General features: G+C 52.4%; 1 protein-coding gene across 1 annotated transcript in view; it reads left to right on the forward strand.

Moving 5' to 3' along the window:
• The window catches only part of LOC141098644 (fibrocystin-like), a 475,648-nt gene that overhangs the window by 312,795 nt on the left and 148,744 nt on the right, over nucleotides 1–14,109 (forward strand). The window contains exons 14-15 of the mRNA XM_073586616.1: nucleotides 32–284; nucleotides 2,222–2,399. Coding sequence (XP_073442717.1) covers nucleotides 32–284; nucleotides 2,222–2,399 — 431 coding nt within the window. The remainder of the gene's footprint in view (nucleotides 1–31; nucleotides 285–2,221; nucleotides 2,400–14,109) is intronic.

The following is a 14,109-nucleotide window of genomic DNA, read 5'->3' on the forward strand; positions in this document are numbered from 1 at the left end:
TCAAATCTCATTTCCTTTTTTTTTTCCCTAGGTGGCTTCACAGTAAAGACACAAAAGCTGAAGTTTCTAAAATCGCCCAGGAAGGTCTTTTTTCCGTATCCTCACTGCGCCCTCATCAAAGACATTGATGGCTCGATCTCGGGGTTGGAAGGGAGCCATCTGCTGGCCAACACTGGTATACTCCCAGACTCCTCCTGCTGGGCGGTGGATTATATTAATGGCGGTGGCGTGTCCGGTCGTGTGTGTGCATCAAACATCACATTCCATCGCATGTCCATTGCTCTGTAAGTCCCGGGCCTCACATAAACATGGAGGCTGATGTTTATGACCCTGCTAATTCTTCAAAGTTCCTGTATTTAAAAAGTCCAATGAAACAAGAACAGCGGTGCGACAGGAGGTCAAAAACTTCCAGACTAACTTCTCGATGTCACCTCGCAAAAGGGAACTTGTAAAAGTCACCTTACCTCCCAGTAAATGGGCAGAGCGGTATTATTCCATACCGCTTATTTCCACCATTACTGTGCAATAAAACTAAACATCAGGCCTTATATAACCCGAACGTAGATGTCTACACGTGTAAAATAAACATAGAACCGGAGAATGGCGGCTAAAAATCACGAAACAGAATAGCAATTAAAGGCAAATAACATGAAATCTGTTCCTGCGCTACAAATTGCTGCGTAAATACTAAATCCCCAGACAAAATCCCATTAATCCTACACTTCAAAGACAGGTAGACATGTGCGCGCTGTGTGCTTCCCATAATCACATCGGTGGCAGCTATTTTTTTTAATGCTGACCAGCCATAACCAATATAAAACTCATGAAACGACACTTAAAATCTTGTGAAATACAGTAAAAATTACAGGGGTGAAACGCAAACACAGCCAAAGATATCAACTGAAAAGAAGGGGCCCCAAAAGAAGGGGCCCCATAGCTAAAAAAGCAATGGAATAGTATTATGATGTTCTTTGGACCCAATACCTTGGGACTGGAGGCATCGCAATTTTTTTTCAATCCCTGGCTGGATACTTTTTTTATTATGGGAAAATGGGATTAAAAACAAGTTGACTCCGCCCATGAGGAACCAAGGATTGCTCTTAATGCCTTCTTACTGGACAGTAGTAGCCTCTAGGACTTACTTTATAGGACAAAGGCCCTTGATACCTACTCCTGTCACGGGGCAGTAGTGGGAAAACAGGGGACGTGGAACCTGGGCCCCTGAACTTCCCCTCAGGCTAAGGGGGTGCCCTGACTTTCCTTAACTTGGGGGTACACTTGATGGTAGTGAGGCCCAAGTCCCCGACCTGTCCCTATCTCTTGTTTAGCCCCGAGCTAAACCAAACCCCCAAACCCCTCCCCAGGAGGTGGGACAGGGAATGAAATGAACTGCAACAAAAACCAAAGGAAAGATAATACAGACATCTGAGGGTTAGATAAACTACAAAAGCAAACTTAGCTTTATCTTCTGCTAATGCTCCAAGCAGCAGAGTAAGGCACCAGAAAAAGGGAATAGCTGGAGCTCCACTGCAACACAGCCTGCTCCTTACTCCAGCTTGGTTGGTCTCCAAAGAGAAACAATATCACCAACGGGTAGCTGGTGCACCTGGTGAGCTTACTTTGGAAGGTGAGAGTGGTTTCCGCCTGCATAGATAATAATCGCAATGCAGTAACACCAGCGGCCACCGGTGGGGAAAAAGTGGGATTAACCCACGATGGCCAGAAAGGAAAAAAGTTTTAATATGAGAGTCCGGATCGTGACAACACCACTCCATTATCATGACGATAATCATGAACCTTCCTACTTTTTAAAGCCCTTGTGCTTAAACAATATAAGCAAACGGATGAAAAGGGTAAAAAAAATGCATTCTCTCGCCGCACAAGGGGCAGGTTATACGAAGAAAATATAAGACAAGTGCCCATCTTGGGAACCTTGGGGCATACCAGACACACCTATGCAGTCAGTGGAGAATAGGTGTAGAGGTGGTGAAGCACGGGTTTGCCTGTATCGCTTTTCCCTGTGGAGGCATTTTGTACTATTTCTTTTACCTAGGCTGCACCACCCAGGAAAAGGGAGATCAATGTCTATACTCATCCACCAGAAGTGGCATTCAGAATCCAGGAGGAGGTGTCTGTGATTGACAGCCTCACCCACATACATTTAACCCCTAAAGCACCTTGCACCAATGTGTTCATGTCTCTCTCTGTTGATCGGTTTTAGGGATCGAGCCCCCAGTGTCGGCTACAACATCACTCTCCAGAACAGCAGTAATCAGACGAGCAGTGTGAACTATGTCCCGGACACATTATCTAACCTGTATGGCTGGCAGGCCATGCTGCTGGACAAAGAAACCTACACCGTTATATTTCATGTACCGCATAGAAAAACCAGATTACAAGTAAGTAGATGAGAGATCATAGTTATACATGCTACATTGGTTTATGACCTACATGTGATGTACAATGTCTGTGAGGTATGGGGTTTTGTCCACAAAATATGATGTTTTCTGTTGTAACTTTCCAGAAAGATCCGGCAGATATGACAATCCAGGCTGCTAGCTCTGCAGCTTCATCCCTCCTCCCTTCACACACACACAGAGCAGTGCCACCCCCCCTCCTCTACAGCCTGTGTTCGCACTAGTAATAGGAGACCCTCCTGCTGTTACAACCATTTGTTTCCTTCTCTCCTCTTCAGAGCGGGAAAGACTTCTTTGTTTGAAACGAATAAAACTATGAGAGACTATACCATAAGAACCAAATACCCTAGAGATATGAAAATCACATTTTTGTAATCCGGGCGGTCACAGCGTCGCTGCCGTGGTTCTGGCGAAGCGTAATACTTTCAGAACCTGAGATATGTGTTCCAGCTAAACGGTGTATCAGAACTACTGCATATTTGGTCTTGAATTATTGTACTCAACAAATCACAACCAATGATGCCCTATATGTGTCTGTGCGGGCTGCCCCCACAGAGTTATGATTAGTATAAGTTTTCTAGTGTAATTCTAAATCCAAAAGGGAGAGGTGGGATTAACCCAGCATGCATCTCTCCGTGATGTCACATAGCAAGTCTATAAAGCATTTCCTGGACAAAACCAGAGCAGAACAGCTCAAGTCGTCGTGCTAGAAAGACCCAGATGAGCGGAGAAGTGCAGCTCCGCCTCCACCCACCTTAGCCGCATGGTCTGCCTAAGGAACAATATGGAACTGTGAGTGTAATCTCTTTGTTTTCTCCACTTTTATTTTATACCTGTACTGTACATATTTTATGTCTCAATTTTATAGCAACTTTTATCTGTAATCACTGTCCTCTTTCGGAAAATAAATGAAATAATTATTTAGATCTGTCTCTATGCTCTAAGACTCGAACTATACGCCTTTGTTAGATAATCGCTACTAATTCAAGGGGTTTGCCACGGACCCTCTTAATTTAACACTGTGAATTAAGTAACCGTGACTGGTGGCAGCACGTTGTGCATGGCTATTGCGGCTTGCTGGCAGTCTAGAAGGGTCTTATATAGCTGAATGAGGGGCTGCGGCCACAGCTGATAATTCCCTTACTGCAGAAGCCTAATTGCCGGTTCACAACAGGCAGCCCGTCCGGCGACTAATTATCCTAGGTGCAGTTCCCTGACTGACCTGAGGGTAAGGGGGGTGCCGGAGAGCTGCAAGTTCCAAAGTGGAACTGAGAAAGTGGGATATACGGTACATAAATCCCCGCAGTACTTGGAAGATTGATAGCAGTGGCGGGGCATCCAAATTAAACTCCCCCTGCGGCAAATTGTAGAGCGAGATTAGCTTGCTGGATATTTTTGTCACATGGTGCCAGTGGTGGGATAACTAAGATAAGCCCCACTGCGCCTGTGATAGCCGTGTGCCGGCATTGTGTCTCGTCCCTCCGTCCGCTGATACACCCGTGTCAGTGGTGGGACTGTTTTGGTGGCAGCGGGACCCCCGTTAGTGTCGCCCGTAAGTGGACGAACGGCCGTGGGCTGTTCGTCACACTACACAATAACTTCCCATACATATTTCATTATGTATAGTAGAGTACATCCTGTATTATACCCCAGAGCTGCACTCACTATCTTGCTGGTGCAGTCACTGTGTACATACATTACAATACTGATCCTGAGTTACATCCTGCATTATACTCCAGAGCTGCACTCACTATTCTGCTGGTGCAGTCACTGGGTACATACATTACATTACTGATCTTGAGTTACATCCTGTATTACATCTCCTCCCTCATTTCTGTCTATCGGCCTAACCGACCGCTGCGCTCTGCAAATGACTTTCGACTAACCTCTGCCCTAATCCGTACCTCCCACTCCCGACTCCAAGACTTCTCCCGTGCTGCGCCAATCCTCTGGAATGCTCTACCCCAAGATATTAGGATCATCCACAATTTGCATAGTTTTAGGCGCTCGCTCAAAACGCATTTGTTCAGAGCGGCCTATCACATTCAGTAATCAAAGTCATGTTATGTTTGTGTGTGTGTAGCCCATTCACTATCTCCATCTAACCCCCACCCCCTGAAGATGGCTGGACCGTCATTGTAAATACATCATTGTAAATACAAACCTATGCTTTGTATCTCCCCCACCTCATTGTAGATTGTAAGCTCCACAAGCAGGGTCGTCTTATTTCGCTTTAATTGTTGTATTGTTAACGTTGTTACTTATGACTGTTGTGTTTGAAACTGTTCAACTGTAAAGCGCTGCGGAATATGTTGGCGCTATATAAATAAAGATTATTATTATTATTATTATTATTATTATTATTATTTATTATTATACTCCAGAGCTGCACTCACTATTCTGCTGGTGCAGTCACTGTGTACATATATTACATTTCTGATCCTGAGTTACATCCTGTATTATACTCCAGAGCTGCACTCACTATTCTGCTGCTGCAGTCACTGTGTACATACATTACATTTCTGATCCTGAGTTACATCCTGTATTATACTCCAGAGCTGCACTCACTATTCTGCTGCTGCAGTCACTGTGTACATACATTACATTACTGATCCTGAGTTACATCCTGTATCTCTTTTATTATAAAAATATCAAAAACACAATACATAAGACAGACAAAAACAACATTCCAGAAATCAAAAACCACGATACATGAACTAAAATAAACCACACCGACATACAAAAAAAAAACTTGTGCAAATATGCTAGCTTACGACAGTCCATCTCTGAAGGACATAGTGCAGTGTCTCCAGGCTTTGCAGCCTGAGGGACCCCCAGCAGGAACCTCCAAACAAAGAAAACAAACAAAAATCCATTCCTTCACATTCAACCCCATTCACACCTTCACTCATGCTCCCATTCATTCCTATATACTGGATTTAAAACAGGAAAGTAAACACTTTTTCTGGCCCACTGCCTTAAACAGAAAAAACAGCCATCTTGGCAGACCCTCAACTACTTCCCCTCAACACAGCAAGAAACCACCCCCCTTTTTCCCTTTTTTTTTTTTTTTTTTTTTTTTTATTATTTTTTTTTTTATTTTTTTTTTCCCACCACCCACACCACAGGTCCACAAGTTCGTAGCCTTTTCCACACCTAGGTCCATGAAAGTTTATGGCCTCAGAAAAAAAAAACAGCACCTCAGGGTCCAGGAAAGTTTATGGCCCGTATCTACATTTCCTTATATATTTCCCATGGTCCTTGGTGTAGTTCCCAGGCCATCTCCTTCTGATCTTCGGCCCTAGATTTCTCAGGGTCCATTCCAGGGTCCAAACTTCCCCCCTCCCTCCCGCAAGAAACCCCCACCCAACCTGACTGTACCCCTTCCCCCTTTCCTAACTATAATATATACATTTTTTTAAAAGCACCATCCTAGCGACATACATACAATACTGCATACATGTACAGATACACAAAAAGCACATACTACACTTGTTATACACCTAAGATACGACCTGCTATAACCAGTGATAATATTACCCAAACAATAAGTATTAACCACATTTCCAAAAACCTTGCCACAGGCCCAAGTTTGGTGCCTGCAAGCCCAATATCCATTAAATTTCATGCTTCCAAAACAAAAAGCTAAAGTGACATGCACCAGCCCAACACCAGGAAAGGAGTTCTGGAGGCCCCATCCCTCACTAACACATTCACCCTGTCCCTCAACAACTAAGACTGTCCCTACTTCTGTCCCTAAAGAAACTGTCCCTATCTGTCCCTACCTGCCCCTACTCTACCTAACTTATCATAACTAACTCTCTATCTGTCCCTCAGTGCCTGTCCCTCCCTGTCCCTATCTGCCCCTAATTCTGTCCCTAACACCCAGTGAAACTTATGCTATCCCTACCCTCATTCACACGGAGCTAGCTCTCCCTTGAGTGCGTTTCTAAAAGGAGAGGCCCCTCCAAAGCCAAGAGGCCTTCCTCACACCCAACCTTTCGAACTCCAAAGAACGGACCTTCACCAGGTCACCCAAGATGTTTCCTACCACCTCATCCCTCAGAAGGGTTTTTTTCCGCGTCGAAACTAGGCGCCGTGCATTCCAAGTGTAGAACCTAACCACTACACTGACTAGGAATAAAGTGCACAGGTCCCGGCCACCCAGGGATCTGAACGCTCCATAGGCCCACTCAGCGTAGGAGAGGGACGCCAGCCGCGGCCAACGTATGGAAGCACCCACCCTGTTGTAAACCTCTGCATTAAAGGGACAATGAAGCAGGAAGTGCTCCATGCTTTCCAACACGTCGCCACACTCCTCACGGGGACAACCCCGATCATCGGATTTCCTGCACTTCAAGTTATCCTTTACATACAGCCTCCCGTGGAAGCAGCGCCAGGTCAAGTCCCAAAACTTCATGGGGATCCGCTTAGAATTTAAAAGCCCCAGCCCGACCTCCAGATCCCGGCCTGGGCAATCCTTAAGGGCCAGGGGCTTCTGGAAATGTGTCAACAGGACCCTCCTGTCAAGGCATTGCCTCGACATGGTCCTGATTTCCCACATTCCCAGACCCCACCGGCGGATCACCTTCAGAACCGGGGTAGCGTAAGCCGGGAGATGCCCATGAGGTGTGCGTAGGTCCTTCACCTGCCCTCCTGTCTCCCATTCCTGGAAGAAAGGCCAAAGCCAACCCTTGCAGGAGACTACCCACGGAGGAGCCCTCTCTAGCCAGAGGTTGGAGATGTTAGTCTTAAGAAAGGTGTTTACTAGAAACACCACCGGGTTGACCATACCCAACCCACCTAGTCTCCTCGTACGGTATGTAACCTCCCTCTTGATTAGGTTAAGCCTATTCCCCCATAACAATTGGAAGAACAGGCTATAGACCCGTGTCCAGAGAGGTTCCGGCAAGATGCACACACTGCCCAGGTATATTAATAAAGGTAGCAGAAAGCCTTTAGCCAGGGCAACCCTTTCCCTCAGGGTTAAAGACCAACCCTTCCATTGGTCCACCTTTTGGGCGGCGATCTTAAGTCTGCCCTCCCAATTTTGCTGGGGGTAATCCCCGGGGCCAAATTCGATACCTAGAATTTTGGCGGTGGCCTGGGGCCCTGGAAGGGTGTCCGGGAGATCAAACCTGGGATCTCCCCCTCCCAGCCAGAGACTTTCACACTTATCCCGGTTGATCATGGACCCGGATGCCTCCGAGTAGCGCACTACCTCCGACATGACCCAATCCGCCTCCCTTCTCGAGGACACGAAAAGGGAAACATCATCGGCATACGCCACCACCCTCAGAGAGGACCCAGAGCCCGCCTGGTCCATCCCGACTCCCGCCAACGGTCCACGATCTACCCTCCTTAGGAAGGGATCGATCGCGAACGCGTATAAAAGCGGGCTCAGCGGACAGCCCTGACGGACCCCAGAACCCACCTCAAAAGGGCGACCTGACCAACCGTTCACCAGCGGAAAAGTCTCAGTCCCTTGGTACAAGATCTCTAACCATTTTACAAACCTCCCAGGCAGACCATACCTCAAAAGGACGGACCAGAGGTACTCGTGGTTGACCCGGTCAAAGGCTTTCGCTTGATCTAATGACAGCAAGTACCCCCTCCAGTGACCTGCCCTACCCTGCTCCACTGCCTCCCGGACACCGAGCACAGCACTAAAAGTACTGCGGCCCGGAACAGAGCAATGCTGGGCCCCTGAAAGGAGCCGGGGTGCAAACTTCACCAGCCGATTAAACAGCACCTTGGCCAGAACCTTCCGGTCCGTATCGAGAAGCGCTATGGGACGCCAATTCTCGATACGGGACGGATCCTTACCCTTTGACAGAATAATGAGGGCTGACTTCCTCATTGAGTCGGGAAGAGTGCCCGAGGAGAGACACTCATTAAATACCCCTGTCAAGAGGGGGACCAAGGAGTCCCTAAAAGTCTTATAGAACTCGGATGTTAAGCCATCCGGACCTGGCGATTTCTTGGGCCGAAGCCCATCAATGGCCAGTCTCACTTCCTCTTCCCTGATTTCCTCTGCCAAAACACCAAGAGAGGGATCACCCCCTGGCTCAGGGACGGTTTCAGCCAGGAAAGCCGACATCCTGTCCCGATCCAGATCCTTCTTTTCCAAGAGGTGTGAGTAGAAGGATCTGACCACCTCCAGGATCCCTGATTTGGATCTGTTCAGGGACCCCGTACTGTCGATCAGTCCTGTCACCATCTTACAATTCACTGACATCTTACAGTTTCTGTAAGGGTCGGGTGAGCGGTACTTCCCGAAGTCCCTCTCAAAAACTAAAGATGTGTGTCTATCATACTGACACCTCTTGAGCAAAGATTTCACTCTGGAGATTTCCTCACGGTCACCTCCAGTCGAGACAAGCTGCTCGAGTTTCCTCCCCAGGGCCTGGTACAAGCGGTGCCTGTTCAGACTCCTGAGGCTCGAGAGCTGACGGAAGAACCCCGCCACCCGCTTTTTGAAGATCTCCCACCACTCTGACTTACTACTACAGAGATCCAACTGCGGTACCTGGCTCTGAAGAAAGTCCTCGAAGGATTGTCTCACCTCCGCTTCTTCCAGCAGGGACGAATTGAGCTTCCACAGCCCTCTTCCCATCCGATGAGTCTCTGCAACATTCAGAGAAAAGAAAATTAGACAGTGATCGGAGAACTCCACCTCAACGGCGGACACAGCAGAAAAGATGGCGTCCTCTTTCAAAAAAAACCTGTCTATTCTAGACCTATAGCTACCCCTATGGTAGGTGAAACCTCCGTGACCTGGGGTGTGCCGGATGTGGACATCCACCAGGCGAGCTTCGCTGGCTATGCTATTCAACGCGACGCTATCATAAGCCAGGCGATCTCCGGGACCCCCCCGGTCACGGGACCTCGTAATGGTGTTGAAGTCCCCACCGAAGACCACCTGCCGGCTCGTAAAAAGAAAGGGCTTGATCCTCAGGAAGAGACATTTGCGGTCCCACTTGGACTGCGGGCCGTAGATGTTGATGAGCCGGAGCTCTTGTCCCCTCATGAAGACATCTAGGATCAGGCACCTCCCCATTTCCAACTCAGTAACCCGTCGGCATTCAACAGCTGCAGTCTTAAAAAGGACTGCCACCCCGCTATACGACTCGGCCGCAAGAGACCAGTATGAGGGCCCGCACCTCCACTCCCTCCATGCTTTATAGATGGCCCCCATGTCTGTTAGTCTGGTCTCTTGCAAGAATAAAATTTCTGCCTCAATCCGGGAGAAAAAATCAAAGGCCGTGAAGCGAGCCGCATCTGACTTTATGCTGGCAACATTAATAGATGCCAGCGTCAACGGGGCGAGTTCCGCCATCATGGGTGATCAAGTTGGATGGCCAACTTCTTACCACTGCTATCACCTCCACCTGGGGAGGGGTCGGACACCTTCCTTTTCAGGGAAGCTCCCGTTGTGTCCATCCCACCCCCCCCGGTGTCCTCGCCCCCGGGTTCCAGGTCTGTCCCCCCCCAGGAGGAACACTGCCCCCTGAGGGACGGACCCCACCATCCCCCGAAGGACCCTCCGGTGGTACCCCCGGCCCAGCATCCTCGTCTTGCGGCCCATCATCCGAGCCTCCGAGGACGCTGAACCGGTTGGAGAGATCAATCAGAGGGGGGTCAGCGGGCCCTTCCGTGCGCACCCTGGTGGTCGGGGGCGGGGGAGATTTTGAAGGCTTGCCAGCCTTCTTCCCCCCCGATTTGTTACGATTGGCACGTTTACTTTTGCCACCCGCTGCTGTAGGCTGCTCCTGGACCTCCTCATCAACACTTTCATACTGTGAGGACCCGTCCGAGTCAGCCGCTTTATCCTCCCTCTCCATCCTCCTGATCTCCTCTCTCACCACACTCTCCCTCAGGACCTCAGAGGCTTTTGCCATGGGCCTGGAGGGAGGAGCAGGCATCGACCCGGTTGCCCGAGACTTCACCTGCCCCCCACCCCCATGGCGTTTTTCTTGCCTCCGCACATACGCGGGGCCCCTCACCTTGGCATTGCCCTTCCTCACCGGTCCCTCAGCCCCTTCCCCTCCGCCACCACCTGCCACAGCTGCAGGAGCGCCGCCAGAGGTTTCTCCCTCACGGACTCCTCCCGCCGGGCCTGCAGCGGCATTAGAAAAGGAGCGAGGGCAGCGGCTGAGAGGGTGACCTAGGTCACCACACAAGTGACACCGAATGTCTTTACACGAGGCGGCCAGATGACCTACCCCACCACACAAGGCACATTTCTGTACCTTGCAGCTAGCGCTGAAGTGAGTGGGGTCGCCGCACTTGTGGCAGACCTTCGGTTGCCCCTGGTAGAAGACCAGGATCCTGTCCCTTCCCAGGAACGCCGAGGAAGGGATGTGGGTGACCGTGCCGCCGGAAACCTTCAGTTTAACCATGAAGGTCCAGCCCCCCGACCAGATGCCGAATTCGTCCCTGTTCTTTTTGGGGACCTCGGTGACTTCCCCGTAACGGGAAAGCCACGTCATAATGTCCACGCCGGCAAGTGACTCGTTACAAGTGACCACGGTCACTCGCTTGACTGAATTTTGGCGAGACACCGCTTGCGCAACGAAGTCTCGCCATCCGGGCTCTTCCCGCACCAGCTCATAGTTAGACCAGAAGAGCTCAAGCCCCTCTGGCCGCACAAAGCTGACGTCGAAGAAGCGGGACGCCGAAGGATGTATCAGGGCAAAGATGTCATTCGCCCCGAAGCCCATCTTAAGGAGGAGCTCCACCACCTTGCTCCTAGGTGGACAAGCTTCACTGCCCCCCCACCTAAGACGGACCACATTCCTCCTTTGCGGCCCCTGCCCGGCTGTGGGGAGAGACCAAACAGTCCCTCCCTCCCTTTGGTTTTGGAAGGCAGCAAGGCCGTGTCTCTCTATCCAGAAAGACAAGTCCACTGTCCTCCCCTCTACCACTATCGACCTTTCTCCTTTTTTGAGGGCCTCCAGGAAACGGTGGTGCAAAGCGCCGTCCCTGGAGCTTGGAGGCAAGGAGACCCCCCCAGGACCACCCCCAGGACCACCCCGACCCCCAGCCGCGGCCCCCGCATAACTATGTTGGGGTCTTGCGGCCAGGGGGGCAGACGGGCCAGCCCTCCCACCACTACCACCGCTTGTGCCAGCACCCTCATTCGTCCTCCCACTCACTCTCCCATTCACTCTTTTATTATTTGCATTCACTCCAGCACACTCACCCACATTCACAGTAGCACTCACTCCCTCATCCATGTCACTCATATCACCATTCACTTCAGCAAACATCTCCTCAAATATGTCCACTCCGCTTTCGTACTCACTCTCACTCGCACAATTGGTGAACATAGCAACATTATTTACATTATTTACATTTTTAACATTTCCCAAACCAGTGTAGTTCCTCTCTTTGCCTGCTGGGGGCCCTGAGCTCTTTTGCTGGGAGCTACTCCAGCTCCTGTCCAGGAGCGCCGCTGCCCCTTTAAATGCCTCAGTGCTGATGACATCATGCACTCTGCCCTGGCTGGGCCTAGGAGCAACAGCAGCTCCCGGTTTCAGCTCCATTTTTTTTTCTTTTGCTGAGTTTTGTTTACTCTGGGCAGGGACGGCCACTGGCACCGCTCCCTGCTCTGCACTTTTCTTCACCCCTGCCGCCGGCTTGCCAGGGAGCGCCAGAGTCCCCGCACCCTCAGATGAAGGAAGGTGGGCCGGGGACCCCGACAACTCCCCGCCAGCTTTTGGGGGCAGCACAGCATTACTTGGAAGGGTGGGTGGGACAGAGGGCAGCGGGCCTGCAGCGGCCACGCCCCCCCGCCGGTCGCAGCCACCCCAGGCAGAGCCGCGGCCCCCTGCGAGGCCACGGCCCCCCGGGTGACGCCAGCACAGCGGGCGGAGTCGCGACCGCTGAGGCCACGCCCCCCCGCCAGTCACAGCCATCACGGGCAGAGCAGCGACCCCTTGCGAGGCCATGCCCCCCCGGGCGACGCAGACGCAGCGGGTGGGACGACGGCCGAGGAGGACATGCCCCCCCCGCACGCCACAGCCTTTGCAGGCCGGGCAACACTCGGGGAGGCCACGCCCCCCTCACGGACCACCGCTGCTACCCCATGCCCACCAGTTGAGACAGGCAAGGCCGGCCACTCCCCCTCGTCGCCCAGCGGCGGCGGAGCCCCCTGCACGGACCCCTTTTTGGGTCGACGTGCCGGAGACCCCGCTCTCACCACAGGCGCCGACATGGGAGCGACCAGCACTTTGCACCGCCTCAGCTGCTGCTTGATGTTCTGTTCGCCCTTCCTAGGCTTCTGGACCCCCACTAGCGATCCAGACTTAGCGGATCCGTACGTGGGGGGTCCAGAAGCCCCAGCACTCGCCGCCGGAGGTGCGGCCCTGGCTGTACCAACTTTACCTGGTGCCAGGCCAGCCTCCCCTGCCACCGAGGGCTGAGCCTGGACACCACCACCAACACCACAACCAGCACCGACCTCCATGTCGCTGCCCTGGTCTGAACTGTCACCAGATGCGACAGTCAGGTCACAACAGTCATCTCTCTCCCCGCTCCCTCGCTGCGGACCCACCACAGGGCCCGAGCCGGGGTGGGTAGCGGGTTCCACACAGCGGGACAGAGGGGCCCCGGGAAGAGGAGCAAAAACCAGTTGTTCCTCCACGCCTTCAGAGGCCTTACGCCTGCGACTCCTGTTTCTCCTCTTCCCGGTTGCCTCATCCTCCGGGCAGACTTCATACCCAAACAACAGCGTGCCAAACCGTGCTGGGGATTCAGTCTGCTGTACTTGTTTAAGGATGAGGCAGCCCCCCTCAGAACTACTCCCGCTCCCTCCATCCTCCCCCTCGCTCCCGCTTTCCTCCGCGTTACTGGAGTCCAGCGGGAGGGCCACCTGCTCGGGGGCTATCCCGCTGCATGTTACCTGACTCACGCTGGTGTCCGCCAGGTCTTCAGGTGGAGGTGGCCCGGATGTGGTGTGGGCGCCATCTTGCTCTTCCTCCTCCTCGCTTTCCTCCACCTGGATGGGGACTCCTGACCCCCCAGGAGACCCACCAGCCATGGCCCTGAACCGGTCCTCGTTTTGAAGCTTTTCCTGGAAGGGGCCGCTGCCGGCCATGATGGTACTTCGCCAGTCCTCCAGGGCCCGAATCTCCCCTTTCAGCCGCTTGACCGTGGCGGTGACCTCTGCTCTCTTTGAGGCAGGGAGCCTGTTTTTACTGATGACCCGGGCTCCCTCCAACTCCCCCCGGAGTCTCCTGAGCTGCTTGCCGGCCTCCTCGTACTCGGAGAGGTGGGCATGAATGCGGGAGGCGTAGGTGGTAGCTGGCTCTCCCGCAACCTTGGAGCCCCAGATGTTAAGGGGGGGCCCTGCCTCACCTCTGCCGGCTGCTGCACCTCCGGGGGAAGGGCCCGCCACAGCCTTCACTTCGGGGGTCCCGTACCCTGGAGCCTTGCGGCCCCCTGGGGTCCGCTTTTTCCCCATCCCTGGGACTAGCTGGCTGTGCCTTGGGCCTCCTGGTGGTGGATAAGGCCCCCCACCCCCAGCTGGCTTGCCGGAGGGTGGGAGCCAGGGGCACAGCCCCGGCGCTCAGTCCCAGGGAGAGTCCTCTTTCCTGGGAAGGGGGCAGATGGAAAGTCCTTGCAGGAAAAAAAACCTCCCTTCCCAGGAGCTTAGCAAAAGCCTAGCCTGCAGAGCTCAGCCCAGACG

This window comes from Dendrobates tinctorius, unplaced genomic scaffold (assembly GCF_039654945.1).
Source record: "Dendrobates tinctorius isolate UK_male_01 unplaced genomic scaffold, ASM3965494v1 ptg000093l, whole genome shotgun sequence".
In the NCBI taxonomy this organism is placed as follows: Eukaryota; Metazoa; Chordata; class Amphibia; order Anura; family Dendrobatidae; genus Dendrobates; species Dendrobates tinctorius.